Source organism: Xenopus laevis, chromosome 2S (genome assembly GCF_017654675.1).
Source record: "Xenopus laevis strain J_2021 chromosome 2S, Xenopus_laevis_v10.1, whole genome shotgun sequence".
Lineage (NCBI taxonomy): Eukaryota > Metazoa > Chordata > Amphibia > Anura > Pipidae > Xenopus > Xenopus laevis.
Window position 1 is genome coordinate 25,074,556 of NC_054374.1, and position 26,654 is coordinate 25,101,209.

Here is a 26,654-nt window from a genome sequence, read left to right on the forward strand (position 1 = left end):
AAGTCTTAAACTGCCATCCTTCTTTCTTACACATACAATGGGTGAAGAGTATGAGGATTTGGATGTTGTGATCCACCCACGGTTTAGTAAGTCCTGCAGATACTCCTTCACCTCCTTGTGCAGTGGCTTTGGGACTGACATATAAGTTCGCTTCACAGGAGTGTTATCCTTGAGCCGGATACTTAGCTGTAAAGAAGGGATACATCCAACGTCTGAGTCATCTTTTGCAAAGGCATGACACTCCTCTCTTAACATCTGCCTCACAGTGTCTTGTTGGTCTTTTGTTAAGTGCTCTAAGGACACTGGTGGGTCCCACAACTCCTCAGTAGGGCTTGGTAGCCTAAAATGTAGTTTTCTGTCAGTAGGCTCTTTTAAGAGTACTGTCGAATGCTCAATCTCATGATTTACTGAAGTGACTTGTGCCGCTGAAAATCCTTTTGGTTCCACTTCTACAGGGTAAGCTGTCAATGTGTTCAACACTTCCAAGGCTAGTTTTGCCTTTTAGGATGATGTCATGTTTGCTTGAGTTCCACACTGGTATAGTTAGTCTGGAAAGGGTACCTCTGTGGAGAGAAATTAAAGTTTCACTTATGCAGAGCCCCTCTGGTAACTGAAATAAATCATGGGGTGTGAACAGCATAGTCTGGTTCTGCTGGGATGGTCCTGTGCGGACAGTACATTTTATTCTGATGGCAGACTTTGCAGGTATCTTTTGGTCTTTGGTGCCAGTCTTTACCACTGAACCCACGGGTTCTGTACAGTTTGCTGTTACTAGTTTTAGGAAACTATCTGCCTTTACTTTGGGCAGAGAAAAGGATGTTCCTATAGTTTCCACTATACTTGGAACTGATTCAGCTATCTCTCTGGAGTCCTTTATGATTTCTTCAATCACATTGTATCCAATGATTGGCTGTTCAGCAACGTTTGGGTCTTCAGAAACTAATACAGGCACTAACAATTGTTTGGTGCAGTTGACCTTTGAAGTAAGCTGGAACTGGACTTCAATCCATCCTGTGAAAGGAATTTCTGTTTTGTTTGCTGCTCTTGCACACAGGGTTACAGGTCCTAGTAGTTCCTCTATTGCTCTCACTTTGGTGTGTGGAAGGACTATTTTCCTCCAGGCATCATTGATTATCGTAACTTGGGAGCCTGTGTCCCACAAAGCCTGAACAGGAATTCCATCCATTTGGCAGTTCACAAGGCATCTTTTTCCAGTGAGTTGCAGAAGCTTGGATCGGTACTTAGGAACAATACAATTTACTTGACCTACTATTCTTGCAAACATTTCTCTTTTTGAGGGATTGTGAGCACTGCAGTGTTGCAGATCTGTACTCTTGGCTTTCTCGCTCACCCCTGAAGTACTGCTGTTTGCTGTTTGAATTTTGTTCTGGGACTTGGATGTTTGGCAGGCTACTGCATGTCCCTCTGCAGCAACCACCACCCGTTTCCCGAATGTTGCTTTGTTACTCTGCATCCTCTGGCTAGATGTCCATACTGGCCACATTTAAAGCAATGGTTACAATTTTGCTCCTGATTGACCGCTTTGCAGGCTTCACAGCTCTGTTTGAAAGTTCTTTGCCTGGGTTCTAGGCATTTAGATGTGTTTGTCCTGTTGCCAACAGAATTTCTAAGGAGTGACTTTATCTCTGCCATCTCTTTCTGTAGCTGTATGATTGTATTATGCATGTCAGACTTGGTATCCTGATGCAACTGCATATGAGCACTAACATTTTGCTTTCTGTTTGGCATTGTTGGAGCAACACTGGGAGCTGAACTTAACTCCATAGAACTGGATTGGGTAGTCACTTGGCACTCACTTGTTTTTGCTGATTTGCTTGGAGGTGCTTTCTTCTGCTTTTGTTCCCTCTCCAACTCAATATTTGCTGCTTCGTTCATTTTCTCTATCAGTAGCTCATCAGAAGCAGACAGGTTGTCCAAGTATGGCTTTAAGTGAAATTTAATATTGTCACTGATCAGTCCAGTACTTACAGACCATAGAAACTTTTTCTGTATGAGCTCAGTACTAAAATGCTCCTCTGCTCCAACACCTTGGGATGCAAACAGTAGCCTATCTTTTAACTCAATAGCTCTGAACAGAAAGTCTTGAGGAGATTCTTTGCAGTCCTGTGCAATATTCACCAACTGATGATACAAATCAGAAGCACTCTCCTCCTTGTAGTGACTCTTTAAGATGATTTTCAGTTGTCCAAGGGTTAATTCACTTTTCATTTCAAGCATGCCTCTCAGACTTAGGCCTGGACTTATGGCCTTAACTACAGCCTCTACAATTTCAGATTCAGTATAGCCTCTTTGAAGTCCAATGTCAATCTGATGTATGAGGTTAGTATAGGAAAGTTTCTCCCTTTGCCCTCTTTCACCTATCTGGCCACAAATCTTAAAGTCTTTCCGTATAGCGACTTCTGGTAACTTACTGTAAAGGGATATTCTGGGAGCTGTATCCAGTTCTCTTCGCTCCTGGTTGCTACCTGTACACTTTACCTTTTTGCTTAGTACCTTTATCTCCTGTTCAATTAACCTGGTTGCTTCCTGAAAATCATTTTGCAAAGTATGGTACTGGCCCTTTAAATTTTCAAGATGCTGCTGTTCTGCTTGAATATCAATATTTCTGTCACTGTGAGCTTCAGCTGGCAACTCTTTCTCGAAATCCATAATGAATTGCTTGGTTTGCTTTAGGAAGGACATTGCTCTATCCTCTTCCTCTGTATCAACCACAGCATCTAGTACCTTGTTAATCAGTCCCATGAAATGGTGGCAAGACTTGCCCTTTGCCATGCTCTCTTCTGTTACTTTAACAAACTGGCATGTCTTAATTAAGTCCTCCACTGCCATCTCAAATAGCAATTGACTGATTTCATTCTGCACTCTTTCTAACTCCATTTTGGATTTAATTGCTGAAAGCAGCTGATGTCTCTCTGGTTGCTCAGTTTCCCTTGCAATACACACACTCTCTTGACTGTGGAATTTTACTTCTAGACTGAGTGAATTTCTCTCTATGATCTTATTTTTCACCCAGTCCCTGTTCGGGCGCCATTTTTGTTGCACATATGAAAATGAATTCAGAGTGCGAGGGTAGGGTAAGAGAGAAGTAATTCCATTTATTGCAGGGACCTGAAAGACAATAGGAACATTCTCTTAGTCCTGCACATGGGAACTGGTGCATCAAGTAAAAGTTCCTACCTTGGCTGTGCACATTAGTTCCCTCTGCAGTAGCAGGGCAGGAAGTGTTCCTGGAAAATGCAGTCTTACAGGAAACAAACATAAGTAAGTGCTGAACTTGTTTTATTGCACAAATTTTATTAGGGGGGTGCTTAACTTTATACCTCTTACAAATGATCCAGGACTTCAAACTTGTCACAGGGGGTCACCATCTTGGAAAGTGTCTGTGACACTCACATGCTCAGTGGGCTCTGAGCAGCTGTTGAGAAGCTAAGCTTAGGGGTCGTCACTAATTATCCAGCAGAAAATGAGGTTTGTCTGTAATATAAGCTGATGCTACAGGGCTGATTATTAAATTCTGATGCTAATTGCACTGGTTTCTGTGCTGCCATATAGTAATTATCTGTATTAATTACTAATCAGCCTTATATTGTGATATTTATATTCTATGTGTACTGTATATTGTGAGTGGGTCCCTAAGCTCAGTAAGTGACAGCAGCACAGAGCATGTGCAGTGAATCAGCAGAAAAGAAGATGGGGAGCTACTGGGGCATCTTTGGAGACACAGATCTTTACTGCGAAAGGGCTGTGGTTGCCTTGGGCTGGTACAGAAGCCTAACACAATGTACAACATTTCTAGCTACTTCTTTACTTAAGTTTTAGTTCTCCTTTAAAGCAGCAAACTAAATGAATCAATGCAGCATAACACATAACCCTCGACTTTTAGAATAGTGATTTTTAGAGAAAAAATACTATTCTTGAAAAAAATAGATATCCGAATTTTTAGTAAATTCGCCCCTTTATGAGTAGGACTTGGACTGAGGGACACCGGAAAAAATGGGCCCCAACCGTCATGGGCCTCTGACTCTGATAAATAATAAGTATTATTACAGCAATAAGTAGGCTTTCTTTAATATTACTACAAGTATGGGACCTGTTATCCAGAATGCTTGGGATCTGGGGTTTTTCAAATATGAGATCTTTCCATAATTTGAATTTCCATTCATCTGTGTGTGCTTAAAATTAATTTAAACATGAAATAAACCCAATAGGCTGTTTTTTCTTCCAATAAGGATTATTTTTTCTTAGTTTGGATCAAGTACAAGCTACTGTTTTATTATTACAGAGAAAAAGGAAATCATTTTTAAAAATCTGAATTATTTAATTAAAATAGAGTCTATGGGAGACAACCATCCTTTAATTTGGAGCTTTCTGTATAATGGATCCCTTAGCTGTACTAATAATAATACTGAATTGAACTAAACTGCAAATGTTTATCGTTTGCCTTTAATTCATCTCCAGAAAGGTTTTATCCTCTCTTGGTGCGTATGAGTGCGCTCTAATGTGACCCGGGATGTCTCGCTGTCATTTTCCCATCTCGGGCGTGGATGCAGCCGCCATATTAAGGGCTTAACTCACTGCTGAAAGCTGAAGCTGTAAAAAGTCACGCTTTCTAATATCTCTGTATGTGGCCGCTGGGATTCGGGCTATTAGCCACTTGACATGTGTCACAGAACCAAAGCCACGCCGTGGGCCAGCGTCATTAACAAGACGGACGGTGGAAAGGCATCCTGTGCAATAAGGGATGTAATTCCCAGAGAAACACGAATGCTTGTGATAGGGCACTCCATCAGGCTCTGACGACACAAACACAGCGAATTAACCCTTCCTGCTGACTTTAATTAAATATATTTAATATATAATGTATTTTAATGGAAAAATAGATCCTTACTATTCACAGCTGCTCATTACTAGCCATGTGACATGATGCTTTAGATGATGTCACTCCCCCTCCCATAATAAAGAATGTCAGGGATTGGCTGCTTGCCGACAGTAACACAATCTGCCAATCAGTGATTAGGAATATTTGCTCACGTGCTCATACCCACACCCCGGAACTGCAAAGCTTAAGCATCTGCATCTTATAGGGAGGGAATAGTGTTATATTACACAATTAATAAGTCATGTGATACCAGTGACATCACTATGCATTGATTATAACAGATGACATAAGCACTGATTATATAGTGAGTGCCCTCTCTTGTAAAATATAAGGATATTATAAGTTACAGAGGAGTTTCATGACCATATAAAAATACGAGGCCAAAGGCCGAGTGTTTTTATACAGGTCATGAAACTCCGAGGTAACTGCTAATATCCTCATATTTTACAACTGGGGGTACTTTATTTATTATAATACACAAGTTTCCGTGAGTCATGTAACAGAAATGACATCAGAACTCACCGTTTATAACTGATGACATCAGAACGTTTATAAGGATATAATTTACAAGATATTCATGGCTTTTATAATGATATATTCTGCACCTTGTTTATGGCTCTAGTAAATATACTATATATTCAGGGCCGCCGTTAGGGGGGCACTGGGTGTACAATTGGCCCGGGCCTAATGGCTCCTATATGTTAAGGGGGTCGGCCATGCTGCATTTAGTGGATTAACCGGGCCCCCCTTGAACTGCCAAACTAGGAGCTGAGTTGTGCCGAAGAAGCAACTGAGCCGTACCAAACACAAATTATTTTTTTTGGAACGATTGGGCACACATTTTTTTTAATTTGGGGAGGCCCTGGCCGCTGATGTTTTCTGTTAACTTGGGGGGGCCGTGGCAGCTGATGTTTTTTTTTAACTTGACAGTCCGGTTGCTGATGTTTTTTAACTTGGGGGGGTCTGGCCGCTGATTTTTTTTTAACTTGGGGAGGCCCTGGACACTGATGTTTTTTTTTAACTGGGGGGACCTGGTAGCTGATTTTTTTTTTAACTTGCAGGGGCCCTGGCCGCTGATGTTTTTTTTTAACTGGGGGGGGGTGGCTGATCACCAAGGATTTTTTTTTACTTGTACTGGTCCCTGGCCATAAATGTTTTTTTTTACTTTTTTGCAGGGGGGCCCAGAAAATGTTGTTGTACGGGCCCCACAAATTCTGATGACAGCCCTGTATATATATATATATATATATATATATATATATATATATATATATATATATAGATACATATATATATATATATATATATATATTATATACACACATTTATATTCAGGTCGTGTCTGTCTCTTTGTCTGAAGCCGAAACCCTTTTCTACAGTTGAAGCAGGAAACAGGGCCACTCTCTCACACCGTCTGATCTCCGGGGCCACGTCTGATGTCTTTCCTTTCTGGTTTTTAGATGTTTGAGGGCCTCATAAATAAAGTCTCCACTTCTCTTCATCCTGGGAAGCCTCCGGAGATCAGAGGTTTGAGTAAATAATATATACAGACGTGTGAATAACCGGGGAGCCTGAGCACACATTTAAAGGGCTTATTTCCATACATGAAATTCTGAAGGAAAGAGAGAGGAGCTCTCATTTACTGTCTGTGTGTTATTTGCAGTCGGAGGGCCTGTTCATTCCCCCTTTGCACCTAGTGAAGTCTTGTAACCCATAGCGACAGATGAGCAGTTAACATTTATTGCTGTACTTAAGTTATACGAGTAAAAGGAAGCATCTGATTGGTTGCTGTGGGTTACTAGACCTTTAGAAAACTTTGCATTTGTGGCTCCATTTGCCCCCAAGCAGCCGCCATCTTTTTGTTTCCATGTTACGGAAACTGTGATACTGTATATGCCAATAAAGCTCCAGTCCCTCGTATACACTGTTTTACAGAAATAATTCTCCCCCTGCCCGTTTAACACCCTATTCTTACCCTCCCTGGAAATGGACACTCTTGTCTGAGAAGTCCCAGCACATCCAAACAAGTAACATTGCTCAGTAAGTAAGAAGCCCCATTTCCCAGCTGTAGGTGAGGTGGAGACCCCGTGGCAGGATGTTTCAGCAAAGCCACAGCAAATTATGCAGAGGAAATGGATGGTAACGAGGCTGCTTTTAATTTCCTCCTCTCCCCGTTTATGGGGCCACCAGTAAAACAGGTGTTATGGGGTAAGGAAACAGACCTGTAACAATACTACACTGGGGAAGCAGACAAATTAATAGTGGGGCACTCTCCCACCTCTTTTAATAAGTGTCTTTAAATATTGTATCACACAGTCAAGCTTCTTCACCCATTGGCAGAACATTTTATGGAAAAAAAATGTATATCAAATGTACAGTGTTCCCTTGTCCAATCAAGAACCAGGAACTGTAGAACTCAACTCCCAGTCAATGGCAACTTTGGGAAGAGCTGCTTCAGAACTTTCTGGATAAGGGTTCAATCCTGTCTAACTTGACCACTTTCAGGGAGATTTTATTGTGCTCAGAAACCATGTATTGTTTTATGTGATAATTATATTCTTAGAAATGGTGCTCAGTGATATCATCAGTTATTAATGGTGTATAGTGATGTCATATGTCACTTGTGATTTCCAGTGTTCTTGTGTTCACATTCTAGTTCCTACTCACCAAATAAACGTCCAACCGTACATAGGCTGGCCTATTCCAATGGAAGCCCCTTATACAAAACCATAAAATACAAGACCCTTTCAATGATCTCTGCCAAATCCCACCATTCAAAAGTCAATGCTCAAGGAGAAACCTTGCAGCAGGTCCAAATAATCTTGTATCTCCACCACCACCACCCAATGCGAAAGAGTTGGTCTCTTTCTCCTGCTTCTCTTCCCATCTCCACATTCATTGTTCTGAAAACTTACCTCTGCCAAGTCCCACCATTCAAAGCCATTGCTCAAGGAGAAACCTTGCATCAGGTCCAAATAACCTTGTATATCCACCAGCACCACCCAATGATGGTTGCTAAAGAGTTGGTCTCTTTCACCTGTTTCTCTTCTCACCTCCTCATTCATTGTCCTGAGAACTTACACTTCCAGCTTGGAAAGCATTTGACCTTCCCTCTATGCTATACACTGTCATGCAACTTGTAGGTCAATTAAATCAATTTTTTATTTACCATACCATAACTCAATTTCAAGGTAACTCAAATCTCCACAAATTCTTAACAACCATTGGCTCCAAATAATTGTGTAATGTCACCCATAACCTCCAACTGTCAGTGACCACCATCCCAAGCTGTGGTTCTCTACCTAAAGCTGCACTACAAAGGTATTTCAAAGAGTCAAAAATCAGAACTATATTGGGATATAGACTCATGTTGCCAAGAAACAATACGTGACCATGGTTTCCCTAGGTTTGGGTCCAAGACAGCAGGGTAAGATGCAAGACATGATTGCCACAGTAAGTCAAGATGACAGTAGTCTTTATATCGGAGTTGCAAGCTTGTGAAGGCTGGGAGTTGTTGTGTAGTTAAAGAGCAATAGACTGGGCAGTCATTGCTTGGGTGCAATTAATGGGAGTCCAACAGCCAAGAAGAATGTTGGGATTGACGTCGCAGGCAGACAAAGCACATCCTATAGAAGAGTGTTTCTGACTGATTCAGCATGAGCCTCGATTAATCCTGATTTATGAGATTTATGTGGCAAGTGACAGCCTCTGACGGGACGAGATATTCATGTGGTCCTGCCTCGACGTATCTAACAATCAACTTAACGAGTAATTCCTATTTTATGATCTGTCAGTCAGGCGATTGCACTCACTTTTCCCTCTAATGACGGGCAGGCTATCAGGAGCTCATCCAAATGTCAGGGGAGAAGAGTCAGGTGCTTATGAAAAGAGAAGCAGCAAATTAAATTCACATTATTGACGGCTCAGAGAAATAGGCTGGAGACTTCACCCTGGGCACCAAGGCATCAGTGTCTATCTCTGTTCTAAGGGCAGGTTCTTCTGTGGCTGCCATACAGCCAAATGTGAATATTTAAAGTGAAACTCTTCACTGTTTACAATTAGTGTTCATCTTTCATTTATCTTCCCATTAACATTTTTTAGGTGTCAGTTTCCCTTTAAAAACCTCCCCATGCATATTATTTTAAATAAATCTCATTTATTGTCCTGCACTCAGGCCTCCGGGAGTGGACTTGAGACCACCTACTCCTGGGGTGAAGCAAGGATCCCATAGGCTGGAGGTACTGCTTATATCTGTCGTTCAGCCTATCAAACCCTTAGACCATCTCCCAGCACAGTTGTTGGACAATCGAGAGTCAGTGTTAATGGAGAGCGTGTCCATGTTGCAGCCACAGCAGGGCATGCAGCCTTAAGGCAATATTAAAATTAGGGATGCACCGAATCCACTATTTTGGATTCAGCCGAATCCTTCACGAAAGATTTGGCCGAATACCGAACTGAATACAAATTTGCATATTCAAATTAGGTGTGGGAAGGGCAAAACATTTTTTACTTCCTTGTTTTGTGACAAAAAGTCACGCAATTTCCCTCCACGCCCCTAATTTGCATATGTAAATTAGGATTTGGTTCAGATGGGCAGAAGGATTCGGCAGAATTCGAATCCTGACGAAAAAGGCCGAATCCTGGCCGAATCCCGAACCGAATCCTAGATTCGATGCATCCCTAATTAAAATAATAAATATTCCATATCGGAATATAGGAGGGGGCAGGACCATGGGTGGGAGCTGCCACATTATTTCCTTACAAAAACCAATGGGATCTTATACTTTCCTGTTTCAGAGAACAATAAAAGGAGCATAAACTCTACTTCTAACAATAATAAAAGTAGAAGCTTGGCCCTGTTGGTTTATTAAAGGGAACTCTGTGATTTCCATGCAGCCTTTGCAGTTGGTCGATAAAGAGTCAACCCCGTCACCCCTAATCGATTGGGCCCCACATAGGCGAATGTACATCCCGTGGTGAATTTGTTTTCAGCAACACCTCTTTGTGTAAAATCGAGGTGCTGAGTGTCATTAGCCTAATGTCCCCCCAGCGCGTGGCCGAAAAAATTACCGCGCTGATGCGAAAGCTTTTCATTTCCATGAGCCTTGACCTTTAAAACAAAGACCTGGGACAAGAGGTTGCCCAAGCCCTGGGCTCAGTGGAAATGTCAGTGGTGGAAACAACAGAAGCACCGCTCACAATAAAGCCCCTCTGCTGAGCGACACACACGTTCCTAGAACTCACTGCCTCTCTCTGCACCGTCCGTTACATGTTCCATTCTGCCCCACAGCTACAGGCCTATTGTTCCCTTATACTAAACCGCACTGCTGACTCTCCCCGACGCCTTCTGGGCAGTGTGTCAGCACTTTCCTATGACAACAACATCTGCTGAATACACAAACCCTGTCCCTGTGTTACATGGGGAAATTACATTGACTTCAACATTATTTGATCTAGTTTGTATTCTCCTTTATATAGCATTTCCCTTATTATATGATCCTGTATTTATATTTATATATAAGCTGTACAGTGATTATACATCATGCTCATCAGTCCCTGCCCCAGCGGAGCTTACAATCTAAGGTCCCTATCACATTCACAATTACGACGGGTCAATTAGTCTGCCTTTACATTGGACCATTGGAAGCAGCAGCCCTGCCCTGCTTTATGGCTAGAATTCTGTATCTGTATAAGTCTGTATAACAGAGAATTCTGTCTTCTCAGGGCACACAGGGTTTTGGGTTAAAGCAGAAACAAAATCGTTTTTGGCAATTTTTGAGTATAAAAGCACTGAGGAAGCATTAAACTGGAGCGGCAAAGAGAATGACTAGTATAAAACACTGAATTTCCTGTGCTCTTTTATGGTGGCCTCCTGTTACTGCTGCGATATTTCCCTGGTAGGATGCGGTGCTTCTCATGACAGCAGCAGCAGATTTGTGAGCCTCCGCCAAGCAATAGCACTCAAGATCAGTCTGTAGAGTATTGGGGTATTAACGAATGAGCCATTTCAGTATATGAGTGCAAAACAGATAAGGATTTGCCACCTTACCCCATTTAGATCTAGGCACATATTGGCAGTTCAATGACAGGTGTGCTGCTGACCATACTGGTTTCAGTGCAGCCATGCAGAGTGCACTACAATTAATTGAGGATGTAAATTTAAAAAAAATGCATCGTTTTTTAAAGGGGCAGGAGGTCAACCCTATCCTGAAGCCCCCAGTATCTTCTAACTAAGTAAATGAAGGTCGGCTGCTCGTGCCCAAAATGATCTGATTACCTTTGTTGGGTTTTCTCTTGGGATTTACTGAAACTGTAGCTAATTTTACTTAAGTTTTGGCAAATAACCCCCCCCCCCTTATTTTTGTAATATTGTCTGTTCCATCCACAGCGAGAATCCATCAATAAAACATTTGGGGGGCGGATATCCAAATAGTAAGCTTTTCTGCAAGGATTGAATTATAATTTTCCGGAGACACTCTGTTTGACCTGTAAAAAGATATTTTTAAAAAAAAAAAATCCTATTTTAGTTCTTTTAGCTGATACTAATAATAAAATGGTACAAGAGCGGAGCCCCCCCTAACTAAGCATTCAGCTGGCCAGCGCGTCCGTATGACAAGGCACTCAGTCACGCCGGGAACTCCATTTACCCATCTGACCTGATGGACACTTGGTTTAATTAATAGGGGGAGATAAAATAATCCGGAATGGTGTGTTCGTTTATGTTATGCAAGACGGGGTCAGCCCTGCTGCTGAATGGAGGAACCGATGCATTGTTACAGGGGTCACCTCTCACCCCTAAAAAGCTCTTTTATATGCAGGAGCACACGGCAGCACCAGCTGCTCTCTCTATGCAAGATGCTTCATTCTGCAGAATCTCCCAGCGCCATCTGCATTCATTGATATTCATTGGGAGAGGGTAACCTTACGCCACAAGGGGAGGCAGGGAGGTCACCCCCTAAAACAGCCTTCTGGTTTGTCCTTCCAGCTTAAAAAAGCCTCCGCGTCTTAACCCTTTCAGTGGCTGATTTCTGGAGCAGTTTCAGCAAGGGCAGCAGCTCAACCTCTGCGGGTGGCATTTGGAAATGTTCTCAATATAATTGGCTCCTGATAAAACGAATCCTAGTGCATGTAAATGGAATAGGGACTTAAGCTGGCCATAGACGCAAAGATCCGCTCGTTTGGTGACATTGCCAAACGAGCCGATCTTTCCCCGATATGCCACTAACTGGCATGGCTATATCGGGGGTAATTTGAACGTTCTCCCCTATGGCCGAACGATCGGATTACGATAAGAACGCATTTGGCTCCTGTTCGATCGACCAATGACCGATCTCCGCTGGACGAAAAATGTCTGGACTCTCCACACACGGTCCGAAAATCGTACGAATCGAGGATTCGTACGATAGGATCGTTGCGTCTATGGCCACCTTTAGAGTGTAAGCTCCCCTGGGGCAGGACAGATGTATAACATCTGTACAGCACTGTCGAATATGTTGGCACTATATAAATAAAGGATAATAAAAATGTCGTATGGCAGAACATTCGCTGAGGTTCACTGAACAACAACCCTGAAACAAAACATCTTTATGCCAATGGAAAACCTTAGTTTCAGGAAGAAAACAGAATTATGATTCGCTAGTGCCGGGGACGTCTCATAAACAAAGAGTGAGTAATACCCCAGTATAAAAGCAGGGGGAATATTACTCAGAATTGGCTTTCGTACTGCGCTCCCCCAGCACCCATTCTCCCCTGAATGAAACGCAAGGAGTGTGATTAAAAACAAGGGGGAACTTTTGCTGTGTCAACAACCCTCGGGGGCTCCACACATGTCACACTTTCCGCTGTGTTGCAGAAATGGGTAATTGGGAGTTTTCAAAACAAAAATCCAGCGACGGCGAATAAGAGAACTGAAGCCTCTTAATTCAGATTCCAGGCATGACGCCCACCCGGCGCTGATTTCAGTGGGTGTGAGTTTCCCTGCACTGACAGTACCGGCCCACCCTGCTTATTACTGGAACCCAAAGGCTGATTATCACTTGGGCAAATTATTTACACTTTGAAACAATTTAAAGTGCAAGTGCAATTTATTTGGACCCAAATCATGATGTTTTTTTCAGCCATAATGCAGTCATTTCCCCCCAGAATTCCAGTATAATTACAGGCGTATCTACAGCAAGTGTGAGTGACGCACCGACATAAGTGCAAATAAGCAGTCACTTTTGTGAATCTTTTGCTAAATGCAGTTAAAAGAGGTGATGGAGTCGCCAATGCATGCACCATTAATAATGACATTTGTATTACAACATACCTTCCAAAATTTTGGAAATAAAAAGAGGGACATAAAAGCTGGCGCCCGTAGCGCGGCAAAACCTTTTTTGACCCCCCATTTTTATGGCCACACCCCCTAATTACCATGTTCATTTTACAAAATTTGCCAGGTTATGAAAGTTTGAACATATTTCTGTGTTTTTTTTCCAGTTATTATAGGTTTGCTAATGAAGGTGAATTGACCTTTAGGGTAAGGCCAGACGAGGAGATTCGGGGAGATATTGTCGTCTGGCGACTTATAGCCACGTCTTTTGCGGCGATGCGTTTTCAATAGTCGCCCAAAGTTGCCTTTCTGGCGACTATTGAAAACGCATTGCCGCGTGTGCATTAGCGCAGGCGATTTTGTGCTGTAGCCTATGGCGAAAAAACGCTGAGGCAGTTCGGGGAGATAGTCGCGCAAAAGACATGGCGATAAGTCGCCAGGCGACAATATCTCCCCGAATCTCCTCGTCTGGCCTTACCCTTAAGCTGTGAGTCTAATTTTTGCCAAGGGACCTGTTATCTTATATTGTTACAATTACTTATTAGCGTATCTCAAAATTGTTACAAAAGTATCTTATCTGCAGCTGTGGCTGTTCTGGGCTCTTTGCCAAAAGCCAATTAAGTTAGAAACTTTGTTTCTTTTTCTGGCTGTTCAGTGCTAAGAAAAATGGGACTTTCCAGTGCAAACTAGGGACTGCGGGTTGAGCTGTCAAAAGAGTGACTGTCCCTCTAAAAACAAGACAGTTGAGAGGTATGTTACTAGGGAAACCCTGGAATTATTGTCATGTCCAGGGTGTGGTAGTTTGATGTCTCACTGGCATAAATATGAATGTGCAAAGTGCATAAAATGTGCTTATTGGGCCAATTTTATTCACTTTGCACCGGCTTCCACCTTAAACCCCTTAGGGTCAGGGTCGGACTTGGCCGGCAGGATACCAGGTAAAACCGTTGAGCCCCAGCCTTTGTGACCCAATCCCTGCACTTAAACCTGCCGCTGCTTATGACCTCCCTAACTGGTCACAAGAAGAAAAAGGTAGACGGGTGGGGCCTGGAAGCAGGCCCGGACTGGCAATCTGTGGGTCCTGGCAAATGCCAGAGGGGCTGCTATAAGGTCCCATAGAAAGTCAGTATTTAGTGGGCTGGTGGGGGCTGTTTGGGTCTCTGTGTGGGCTGATTGGGCCTCTGTGTACCTGAAATGCCAGGGCCTATTTTAATTCTCAGTCCGGACCTGCCTGGAAGGCAGTTGCGGTTTGGGAAGGACGCCAGAGGGGTCTTTGTAGTGGGGGGCCCTGAGTTAGTAGCCCCGGTGGGCCCGGGACCCCCAATCTGATTACTTTTGATTTTCTATTTGTGACGGTTTTTCTAATATTGAAGTATAAAGTTTCCTTTTTCCCCTTCTTATGTATTTCTGAAGCAGCTCTGGGAGCAGGGCCGGATTTACATAGTGGGCGCCCCTAGGCCCACTGCTGTTCGTCGCCCCTGTCCCCTCCCCTTTATTTGTGCAAATTTTCATAATCTGGACTGGAACAATGGGGATTCTCGCACTGGAAATTACAAAAATTATTGTACCCAGTGTTTTTGAACCAATGTGGGTGTGGTTGGGCAGCATGCCGCCCCCCTAAAATCCTGGCACCCTAGGCCCGGGCCTAGGTGGCCTTTCCACAAATCCGGGCCTGTCTGGGAGCATTTCATAGCGAAGTTTCACTACCATTCATTTCTGCCTAGCGAAGCTTCGTTAGTATTCTTACTCTTAGGTCAATTTGAATAAGGCGTTGAATAGGTACATATAGGTCACATATAAACGTCTTTATCAGTGATGGTGCAAATGCTTGAAGTGGCCACTGATTATTACACATGTCCAAGCAAGCAAAATAAAGACAAAAGAGATCCTCTAATGCCCTAGACACAAGCCCATCCTAAAACAAATGTGGCATGCCCCCCAAATGGTTAAAAAAAAAATTAACAGTTACAGCTTTTAAACATAATCCCACAAAACAGAGTTTTCACTTTTTTTATGACTTTCTGGAATACCGGATATGATGTCACTGACATAAGATTGAGGAGGATGTGGCTTCATCTTTTCAGTTCGTCTGGTTCGCCAAGCGAATTTTAACCAGCGACGGCCACTTCACTCTTTAATAAATCTGCTCCATGAACTCTTCTCAGGTGAGACTGAACTAGAATCACATGATTGGGTTGCTAAAGGCTAAACTCCACTATATACTATACTCCATATATACTATGTCTCTCCTTTAAATAATAAACCTTCCCTATGGCCAAAGGGGAGACGAAGAAACTTTTTAAAATTAATTCAATGAAAGTGCTGTGAAAAGAAATGATTGATGCCTTTAAGTCCTGATCAGAGTTAAGGGAAGAAGGAATATTTGCTGGTGTTTTACTTGAGGGCACAATAGTGGATCAATCAATGACACTTTACTGACGGGGAAATCAAGATTCATCCATCAGCCCAGCATGTCACATAAACAGGAGACGGGGGGTTCAAAACCACGGCCTATTCATCAAAGTAAATTAATTTCACCCGCACCAATGGGCGTAACTGAGAAAAGGAAAGAGAGAACTGGAGGACAGAAGGTTGCACAGGCAAAAGTTCTACCTTCTAAAGCTACAGAGTTATACAGAGTGGGGTTAGTGAGTTGCTCTCTGTATGGTCCATGGTGATTTCTGGCACACTTGCCAGTCTTTTATTCTGCTATTCTGAATTGTGCTTAGTACATGGGAATACATATGCTGCCATAGTTTTATGGTATCTCTCTGTACAGACTATGTGCAAATTTAGGGGGCTGCTCCTGCTGAATTGTGCTGAGTACAGAAGAATACCTATGCTGCCATAGTTTTATGGGATCTTTCTATACAGGCTATGAGCAAACTTAGGGGCTGTTTCTGCTGAATTGTGCTTAGTACAGGGGAATACCCAGGGGCGATCCTGGTCCCTCCGCCGCCTGAGGCAACAGCAGTTGCTGCTGCCCCCCCCCGGAAATTCGTTCTTAAAGTACCAGGAGAACCATTTTTGCTGCCCCTGGTACCTAGTGGGGTGCTGCTGCCTGAGGCGCCAGCCTCAACTCGCCTCATTGGCGAAGCACCCCTGGGAATACCTATGCTGCCATAGATTTATGGGATCTTTCTATACAGACTATGAGCAAACTTAGGGGCTGTTCCTGCAGAATTGTGCTTAGTACAGGGAATACCTATGCTGCCATAGTTATATGGGATCTCTCTGTACAGACTATGAGCAAAGTTAGGGGGCTGTTCCTGCTGAATTGTGCTTAGTACAGGGGAATACCTATGCTGCCATAGTTTTATGGGATCTCTCTGTACAGACTATGAGCAAACTTAGGGGGCTGTTCCTACTGAATTGTACTTAGTACAGGGGAATTCCTATGCTGCCATAGTTTTATGGGATCTCTCTGTACAGAGTATGAGCAAATTTAGGGGCTGTTCCTGCTGAATTGTGCTTAGTACAAGGGATACCTTTGTACTATGATATTGTAACAATTTTGGCAATAAAAACACAAGATTCCTTGTTCTCTATAAGACGTGTTATATTATGAAACCACAAGCAGCTGTGTAGCAGCCCCCAACCTTCCTGTGCAACATCAGCATCACTACGTTTCACTCCTGTAACTCTGCTTTTATTTTCCCCTCACCAGCCGTACTGGATAATCAGAAATGAATCCCCACTTCTTCCTACTTTGTCGTAAATGATATATGTATTCACAAATCAATAGAAATATGCAACAAAACAACAAAGAGACGGGGGTACCAGCATAGGGAGATTCCCCTCTGTACCATTCCAAGTTGAAACCCCACTGAAGCGCTCACAGAGAGACAGGTGCAATCCCTCAGGAGCACCCAATGATAGAGACAGGCAGAGATAAAGAGAAGGTGCAAGAAGTGATCCCATAGAAGCACCCAAAGATACTGTGGGCAAGAGAGAGATAGAGAGAGAAAGAGAGAGAGAGAGAGAGAGAGAGAGAGGACATTCCCCTAACTGTCACCCTTGCCCCACCCATTACCCATTACACTCCAATACCTGCTTTGGCGATGCTTAAAAGACAAGTAAACACAAAATATAAAATAATAATAATAATAATAATAAAAGAAAACATAATTCTAAGCAACTTTGCAATTGACATTCATTACACATTTTCTATAGTTCTTAAGTTATTTGTATTTGTATTACTACTGAAAGCAGTTCCTGACCCTTCCTATTCTCTGCACTGGTGGTTCAGACTGTTGATACAATGTAGGACCAGGCAGCTGATTAACAGACCTGTCTTTGCTGCTGGAGAACGAAGACTTTTGCAACATTGTTTAAAAAGGAACAACCGGGAGTTTGGCAAATGCCGCTTTCAAGAGCAACCGTTTCTACAAATGATTCTAAAAGCAATGGCAATCTTTTAAAAAAAAGTATAATGGAAAGTTGCAGCCCAGCCTTGCTTTATGGCTCATGTTCATAGATCTGCCAATGCCCGCTTCCCACCTGATGTCTGATTGGTGCTTAGTCTTAAATGGAATGAATGTTGTACAACTATAATCTTTGAGAACATCCAGTGGCCCCCGGCTCTTGCGGCTCCCAACAGCCCAGACCCACTCCCTGCGACACACATTACATCTGTTTCAGAAAATACATTCATATAAGGAACAGGGACACAGACACAGTCTACTCTCTTTTTAATGGCATTTCTGTCAGTTTATTGTCTCTGCTCACAGGCAAATCAAGCCTTGAAAAATGCCCACCTAGTGTATAATATTATTGTAATACCCAGATATAGAATATATCCATATATACATAACAGTTTTATTTATAGTGTAGGTGTATGTGTAAGTAATGGATAATTTACTCCCTACTTTAACTGATAAGGATATTAGATGTCACTGAAGGGTTCTATGACTATATAAAGGAACAAGGCTGCAGGATGATTTATACAGGGAACTCTGAGTATCACTCATGTATTATAAAGGATAATGTACCCCCTACTGTAAATGATAAGGATATTAGAAGTCACTGAGGGGTTCTGTGACCATATAAAGACACAAGGCTGCAGGCTGAGTTATACAGGGAACTCTGAGTATTACTCATGTATTATACAGGATAATGTACCCCTACTGTAAATGATAAGGATATTAGAAGTCACTGAGGGGTTCTGTGACCATATAAAGACACAAGGCTGCAGGCTGAGTTATACAGGGAACTCAGAGTATCACTCATGTATTATAAGGGATAATGTACCCCTACTGTAAATGATAAGGATATTGGAAGTCACTGCGGGGTCCAAACTTCTGTCCCTACGACAATTCCGAGGAGATGGCTCACGGCAATGAACATTGTGCTTCCCGAGGATTTACTGGCAGTTTATAGCCCAGAATAAATAACTGTGTGTGAGTTGTCGGTATGTGGGCAGGAGCAAGATACTTTCCAGATATCCCTTTAGCGGCTAATGCAGGAGCAATTTCTGTGTAGAACAACAATTTTGTAGACATTTTTATACTATTGTAATTATCATATACTTTATATGCGCGATATTCCCTACAGTCCCTACAGAGATTATACATCATTCCCATCAGTCTCTGCCCCAGTGAGCATACCATCTAAGATTCCTATTACATTACATTCAGTCCCTGCCCCAAAGAGTTTATAATCTAAGGTCCCTATCACATTCCCATCAGTCCGTGCCCCAGTGAGCTTACAATTTAAAGTGGACCTGTCACCCAGACACAAAAAGCTGTATAACAAAAGTCCTTTTAAAATTAAACATGAAATCCAATTTCCATTTTTTATTAAAGCATTCATAGCTGTTGTAAGTTCATTTAAAAATATCAACTGTCAATCAAATATTTCCTGCCCCTCCTCTATGCCTTAGGCATAGAGGCGGGGCAGGCAAATTACTTTCACTTTCCATTCAGCACTTCCTAGATGTCACTGCTCTCCCCACATTCCCCCATTCTCTTCACTGTTTAATTGTGTAGCCAGGGCATGGGGATGGACACCGGGTCCCCCATTCTGTTGCACAAACAAGATTTTAGATTATGCAAGGCTTGTCTTATTAACAGTGTCCACAAAATGGCTCCTGCCTGCTTGTTATAATTATGAGTTCCTGGACTGAAGGAAACAAGATTCAAATAATGTATATTGTGTAGTTAAAATTCATTTTCTTTGACTTATGTGATAAAATAGGATTTTGAATAATTATTTTTGGTGACGGGTCTCCTTTAAAGAGGTTGTTGAATTAACTTTTAGTTTGATGTAGAGAGAGATATTTGCAATTGTTTTCAATTTTAATTATTTGTGGTTTTTGAGTTATTTGGCTTTTTATTCAGCAGCTCTACAGTTTGCAATTTCAGCAATCTGGTTGATAGGGTCCAAATTCCCCTAGCAAACATGCATTAATTTGAATAAGAGACTGGAAGACAGGGTCAGACTGGGCCAGCGGGACACCGGCAAAACACCCGGTGGGCCCAGCCGACCCAGACCTGTTCCCTGCACCTCCCTCCCTGACCTGACGCGTAAGAAAAAGGTATGCATGCGTGCACAAGCGGGGGGTGTGTGGCGGTGGCAGAGGGGGCTCTGTGGCTGGGGGGCCCGAGGGATGGTGTGGGGGCCCCTGAGGTTGCAGGCACAGTGGGCTCTGGGCCCCACAATCCAACGCTGCTGGAAGACGAATAGTAGAGGGTCTGAATAGAAAGATGAGTAATAAAAAGTAGCAATTACAATACATTTGTAGCCTTACAGATCATTTGATCAAAGAGTCAGAAGAAGGCAAATAATTCAAAAGGAAAAATAATAAAAAAGAAGACCAAATTAAAAATTGCTTCGATTTGGCCTTGCTAAAAAATTAACTTAAAGATGAGAGAGGAGGGGGTCTTTCAGAATCCAGCTAAACTCCTAAATGTGGATTATGTGTTCAAAAATTAGAATGCACAATATTTATTAAGCGGCAAAAAATGCGAAAAGTATCGTCTAAAAGATGCCGAGTTTGTGCAAAAGTCAATGGCAGCTGCCGGTGGCAAATTAATTTTTTTTACCCATTTTTTTTTCAACCTGAAAAACGATAACTCAAGTAAAAAATTCAAGGTTTTCCGGTTTTTTTTCACAATTTAATTCAATCAAATTTTTTTATATTTGGATTTTTTAATAAATAAGCAAACATTTAAATTCATTGTAAATGAAAGCGCTATGTAATTAGCGGGTGCTATATATATATATATATATATATATATATATATATATATATATATATATATATATATATATAAATAAATAAATGATGATGATGGTTAGACTCTGGAGTGAACATTTATGTTGGCATAAACATTATTTATGAGCTAAACTCTAAGGGAATTCAGTAATGTGAGACATTGTTGGACTACATATTAGTGCGTAAATGTGTTTTTTTTCTGTAATGTGTAGAAAAAGAATTACATGAGAATGTATCCGAACACAATGTGACATTATACATGACAAGATGCAAGTGTGAAGGAAAAGATTTGACAAACAAAACAAGTTTACAGTTTCGCAGGCGATTTTTTTTATATATCTGTAAAACGATATAATTTCCTCCGAAGCTTCTCAAGCTGATTTTCTATATTTTATATATAGGATGATTTGCTAATTTGCAATATGCTTGTGATTAGTTGTGGGGATAGTGGTCACCTCTACCGTTACATATACCCTTAGTTAGTATAATTCCAGTCTAGAATCTGACTGAAACAGACCCCCATATAAATTTGTACCAAAATCCTGTCTGAAGGGACAATGCACTTCTGACTCTAGAATGGAAATCACAATTCATCTGAAAGACATCAGTATGTTCTTGAAACTTTCGTATTTGATTCATTAATACGGTAGAGTCTATGTTGGCCAAAGGGTAATGGCTGTATGGATTTAGACTAATGGCGTGCGTAGTAAAGGCTAATATATCTCATTCTAATATTTAAATTCCTAGTTTTGGCCTAATCTACATAATGAATTTGGGCGGTTTCTTTTAACACCAATGAGAAAAAAACCTGCAAAATACTTTCTCCATTTTCACACTTCAATTCTGTCCAAATTACTTTGATGGACGGTGGGCAACCCTGGCACATGGGTACAAAGGCCCACTCTCTAAATTGAATTCATACGTCGCTCTTATTGCCCCTTTGGTGCATCTACAAAAGCGTCAGATTAATATTCAGACTCCCCAGTGTGATTTATGGTTATGCCGGATTGCTGTTTTGATGCAATAAACACTTAATATACTTTCACTTTATTCTGGGTCAGACCTGAAATATTTATCATGCTGTCTATTCCCAAACATACGAGCCGAGCACAGGTCAAGTGGAACTGTTTATGGTAACAATATATAAGTCAAGTGGGAATCCCTTTGTGAAAATTGCTTATAAATCTAATATCCCTGTTTTTGTACATTCCTTGTATTATTGCTGCGTTTGCAGAAATGGCTGGGAGAACTGAGCACACCGGAGGCACCGACAGTTCTACATGTATGATGTATAGGTCGCTGGGAAAGTTCTTGCCCTATGGATTTAGTGATATACTGTATATTTATTTGGATGATTGCAGGATACTGTGTATACAAACAAGCTCTGGGACCCCTAAATTGGTGACTGGATTCCCCAGTTTAGCAGCTTGTGGCAACAGATGTATATACATTCAAATGAGAGTAGAGCCGAGATCCACTCACCAACTGATAGAGACACATAGGAGAATATTTACCTGCTCTGTAGGCCCAGCTTTTTGGAATCTCATAATAAAGATTGGACAGACTTTTAATTATATAGTATTATATATTATAGCCTCGGATGGTGGGGTGGGTTGACTCCTTATCTGTCTTTAATTACAACACTATTTATTTGGCAATGTTCCAACACACACTTACCACCATGGTAACCAATATGTTATGATGCACCACCCAAACACCACTAGATATTAAGTAGATACATATCTCTATAGCAATAAACTCCAGCAGAGCCAAAAGGTGTTTTTTTAACAGTTAAAGCCGGTGCCAGATTATATGTTTGGGCCTCAGCAGAAGTCAATAACTCATTGAAGATTAAGACGCAGATGAATTTTGGACTAAAGATACCACCGCACCTCAGTTGCAGAAAATCTTTCATACAAATAAGTGTAGCTACAATAAAACCAACCCCAACCTGGTTTGATACCCTCACGGGGGTTTTTTGTTGAGACCAAAAGGTTAAAAAGAAATATACAGGCCTGTCTTTTTAATCTCTGTCGCCCGGAAGGGGTCAAAACAGTGTTGGGTTTTGTGTTTTTGTGTCTATGTTTTACTTGTTTGCCTTATTATTTGCTACTTGATACTTTCAGAAGTTATCCATAGCACTAAGCCCTGCTAGATATTTAATTTTTAGGTGTTTCTTTCTATGCTAAAATTTCTGGCTGAATTTTGCAACTTTTTCACCCTACAATCATCTGATAGCTGGGAAAAAATTCAAGAAAAAAACTTCCCATGCACACCCCGGCCTCTCCTGTAGCTACGCCTGGTACTCGGTAATCCTTGGAGACGGCAACTCCTTGTTCCAATCCTGAGTAAAGTCTGATCTTTATTTTGTAGTGCTAGTACCTTTCTTTAGCTGGAAAGCTACATGTTGGGAAGCCCTCCGGCTCTTGGCCTCTTGGTCCCTCTCCCAGTGGAGATTAGGGTTGCCACCTTTTCTTTAAAAAAATCCCGGGCCTTCCTATATATTTATCTTTTTTCCCTATTGATAACATTGGGCTCAACCATCATTTTTACACCTGGCTGGTAAAATACCAGCCAGGTGGCAACCCTAGTGGAGATGGAACCAGATAACCCAACTTAACCAGTACATTTGGTGCACATTAATGCACATGGAGCCCTGCAGACCTTTGGATCATCTTAATTTCCAAACTGGTTAAAAACTGTCACATGAACTGTCTATTCTTAGCACCTACTATTAAATGTAAATGTGTGAAATGTAAATGTGAACAACTCTGTACTTCAACAGACAGATAGACAGTTAGAAAATGTATGAACAATCCATGTAACAGACATTTTAAGTGATGGAAGTCTAGTCCAGTCTAGAACCAAGTAGAGTAGCAATGAGGTTCGGCAGGCAGAATGGCAAGGTCGCTGATTTTTGAGGTTTTCCCCAGGTCAAAACAAGTTGATACAAATCCCACTACCTTTTTGCAACTAAACATGATAAGGGTCAGAGACTAAGATTTCCATCATTCTCCTACGCTCAAAGAAGCCATGAAAAAATATTTTGGAGGTAAAGGGTCTCTATGAGTTCATAAGCCGAACATATTATTATTTCAGGTCCCATTATGTATTTAACTTCTGCGCCTCGTCAATGACTGCCCTGATACTGTGCATCTAATGAAACACTATTTTTCACAAGTCAACTATATCACAGTTACCCAAGAACACACCCCAGCAGTGTGCCCAGCCCAGCGGTGGGAAAATAAGTTACGTTGACCAATGTTTGGGAGGGTTGAGGGGTTCTCAACAAATGTAACTGTGATACCCATGAATTCATACCAGTGCTCCGTTCCCATGGCATGTCTCATGGGAATACTATAAATATCAATCATTAAACAAAGTATTTAGGTTCATGTTACGTATGTGCACCATCTTAATTTAGGGGGACAACTCCAACCTTTTCAATACCACTACCTGTATGGACATCAATAATTTAATTACAACATAAATGGATTATCTAATAAGAACAATATTTAATATTTGCCATCCCTAAAAATAATAAATTCCTACTGATGACGATGGGTTGTCCTGAAAGAGTTATCAAGGCCTTTAAATGACTTTAACCCCAGAATAGGGTTCCGACATCCTGTTGACTGACTCTTTTACCAACAAAAATGCAGGTTTGGTAAAAAGACGGTTTAGCAAACAAGGTGCCTTCTAGCAGTGGTCCAGCCTTACACAAAGTTAGGTAGGAATAGACTCCATGGTCATAGATAACAATGTTGACTCCAAAATAAGTCCTAACAGGACGTTAACTATAATAGACAAAACACAGAGGCATTTTCCAATGGATTCTCAGTTACCTTACCTGTTGATATGACTTGGGCCTGCAGGAATATGGATAAGGCAATCCATCTGGACTTCATGGTGGGCCTAGACCCTGTGCTCTGTCCCAATGTTCCTTTTCTACTAAGAAACCTCTCACTTTTCTTCCCTCTGAGCTCTACTACTTCAGTGTACAGGAAACGGCACATCTAGAGAAGCTTGTGTTTGGTGCGACACACATACACACACACACACACACACACACACACTGAATAGAGACCACACTCTGAATCTATTCTCTGCCTCTTCTGTTTCATCTTTTTCCTTTCTCATCTGCTTGTTTTTGATAAGAGCTACAGTGCTCATTCGGAGCCTGTAAAAGCCACAGCGCATGTTTCTGTGTGTGTGTGTGTGTGTATATATATATATATATATATATATATATATATATATATATATATATATATATATATATATATATATATATATATATATATATATATATATATATATGAAAACGTTTGGGAACCCCTCTTAATTCTTTGGAGTTTTGTTTATCATTGGCCGAGCAACTTCCTTTAAATATACTATATAACATGTCTTATAGAAACAGTAGTATTTCAACAGTGACATAAAATTTAGATAGGTGCATAAATTTGGGCACCCCAACAGAGATATTACATCAATACTTAGTTGAGCTCCTTTTGCAAATGTAACAGCCTCTAGATGCCTCCTATAGCCTTTGATGAGCATCTGGATTCTGGATGGGGGTATTTTGATCATTCGTCCATACAAAATCTCTCCAGTTCAGTTAATTTGATGGCTGCCGAGCATGGACAGTCTGCTTCAAATCATCCCATAGATTTTCTACAATATTCAAGTCGGGGGACTATGACATCCATTCCAGAACATTGTACTTCTCCCTCGGCATAAATGCCTTTATAGATATTGAACTGTGTTTAGGGTCATAGGGGTCTGTTTACTAAAGCGCGGTAAAAATATGCGCACAAAACATAGAAAAATTTGTCGACAAATTTTATTTTGCCAGTTTACTAACCGTAACTGATGGGGGGTTTTAATTATGTATGATGGGATGGTCCTTTTTAAGATTTCTATTTTTAAACTTGCTGTACAGGAATGTATGTAATTTAACTGTTGAAAAATAAAATAAATAAAAAAAAATATATATATATATATATAAATTTGCAATTTTTTTTGGAGCAAGAATATGTTTTCGCCAGTTATCACATTTGCTGAAAATAACGCTATATAAACATTAATGCCTGGTTTACTAAACAGCGGAATGTACGAAAAACAAAATTAACGCCAGAATATTCGCAAAATGTCATCATTCTGTTCCTGTTGCCATTTCTGACAGGAGAAGAGTGAAGTGACAGGATAATCAAAGATGTTTTGGATTATTCTTTTGTCTGACGCTACAGCAGCTTTTTCAACTGAAAGACGATTTATTATGGCTAGGAGGGACCAAAGGCTTCGTCAGCCTAGAACTACATTTATATGATGCACACAGATTTATTGGTAAAACTTGTTTATGAATTTTAGTTATATGATTCTATTGGCAGGGGGTAAGTCTTCTGACTGGATGTATTGAAATGTGGATTTATATGTTGCATACATGTTTGATTGGGTGAAATCTGTTTACTGTGTTCTTGATCATTTCCATAAAGTTTAGCAGTTTTTACATATCTGCCCATGAATCATGCCATAATAAACGCCATAAAACAAGACTATTTCATAGCATAAATATTCGTAAAACTTAAATTGTCGCCAGAAAATTCACAACTTCCTAAAATTACCACTAACGTAAGATGGTTCATTAACGTAATTACCGCGAGTGATCGCAATGACTTCTGAGCGCATCGCTGTTTAGTAAACTTAGTCGCTGCGAATATTCTGGCGGAAAAACATTCGCAGCATAACATGCGGAAACTTAAAGTCAAACAGACCCCATTGTCTTGTTGGAATATCCAACCCCTGAGTAACTAGACTGGAAGGCACCAAAGGGTGTAGCGAGGGTGCCAATGACTGGGAGGAGGGATGGCAGGCCAGGGGATTGGATCTTAGGGTTGTAGGTTAGAGAGCATTGGTGGGAGCAGAGGGGGAGGGCAGTTATATAAACAAGGAATCCCTTACCTGCTTCCTCTTCCCTCAGGATCCTGGAGCGCTGGTGGAGCTGCTGCCATCAGTGTGTCCGGTTCTCCACAATGTCTGACTCGCTAGAGGCCCAGGTGAGGGGAAGACTTAGGCAGCAAGGGTCAGGCTGGGTGGATCAGCTTTTAGCAGAGCTGATTCCCCCTCCGGCTGCAGCGGTGACCGGTCGCAACAAGAGCCCCAGTCCCTGAACTAGCCACACAGCCCCACAGCATGATGGAACCTCCACCAAATGTGACAGTAGGTAG

At 41.4% G+C, this 26,654-nt stretch overlaps 1 protein-coding gene across 2 annotated transcripts in view; it reads right to left on the reverse strand.

Annotated features, from left to right (window-relative positions):
- cd247.S (CD247 molecule S homeolog) overlaps positions 1-24,420 on the reverse strand; it is a 61,496-nt gene extending 37,076 nt beyond the window's left edge. The window contains 1 exon segment of one of the 2 annotated variants that reach the window (NM_001085716.3): positions 24,278-24,408. In NM_001085716.3, coding sequence (NP_001079185.2) covers positions 24,278-24,335 — 58 coding nt within the window. In that variant the 5' untranslated portion in view covers positions 24,336-24,408. 2 annotated transcript variants of the gene reach the window in all.
- Between the last annotated feature and the right edge of the window lie 2,234 nt (positions 24,421-26,654).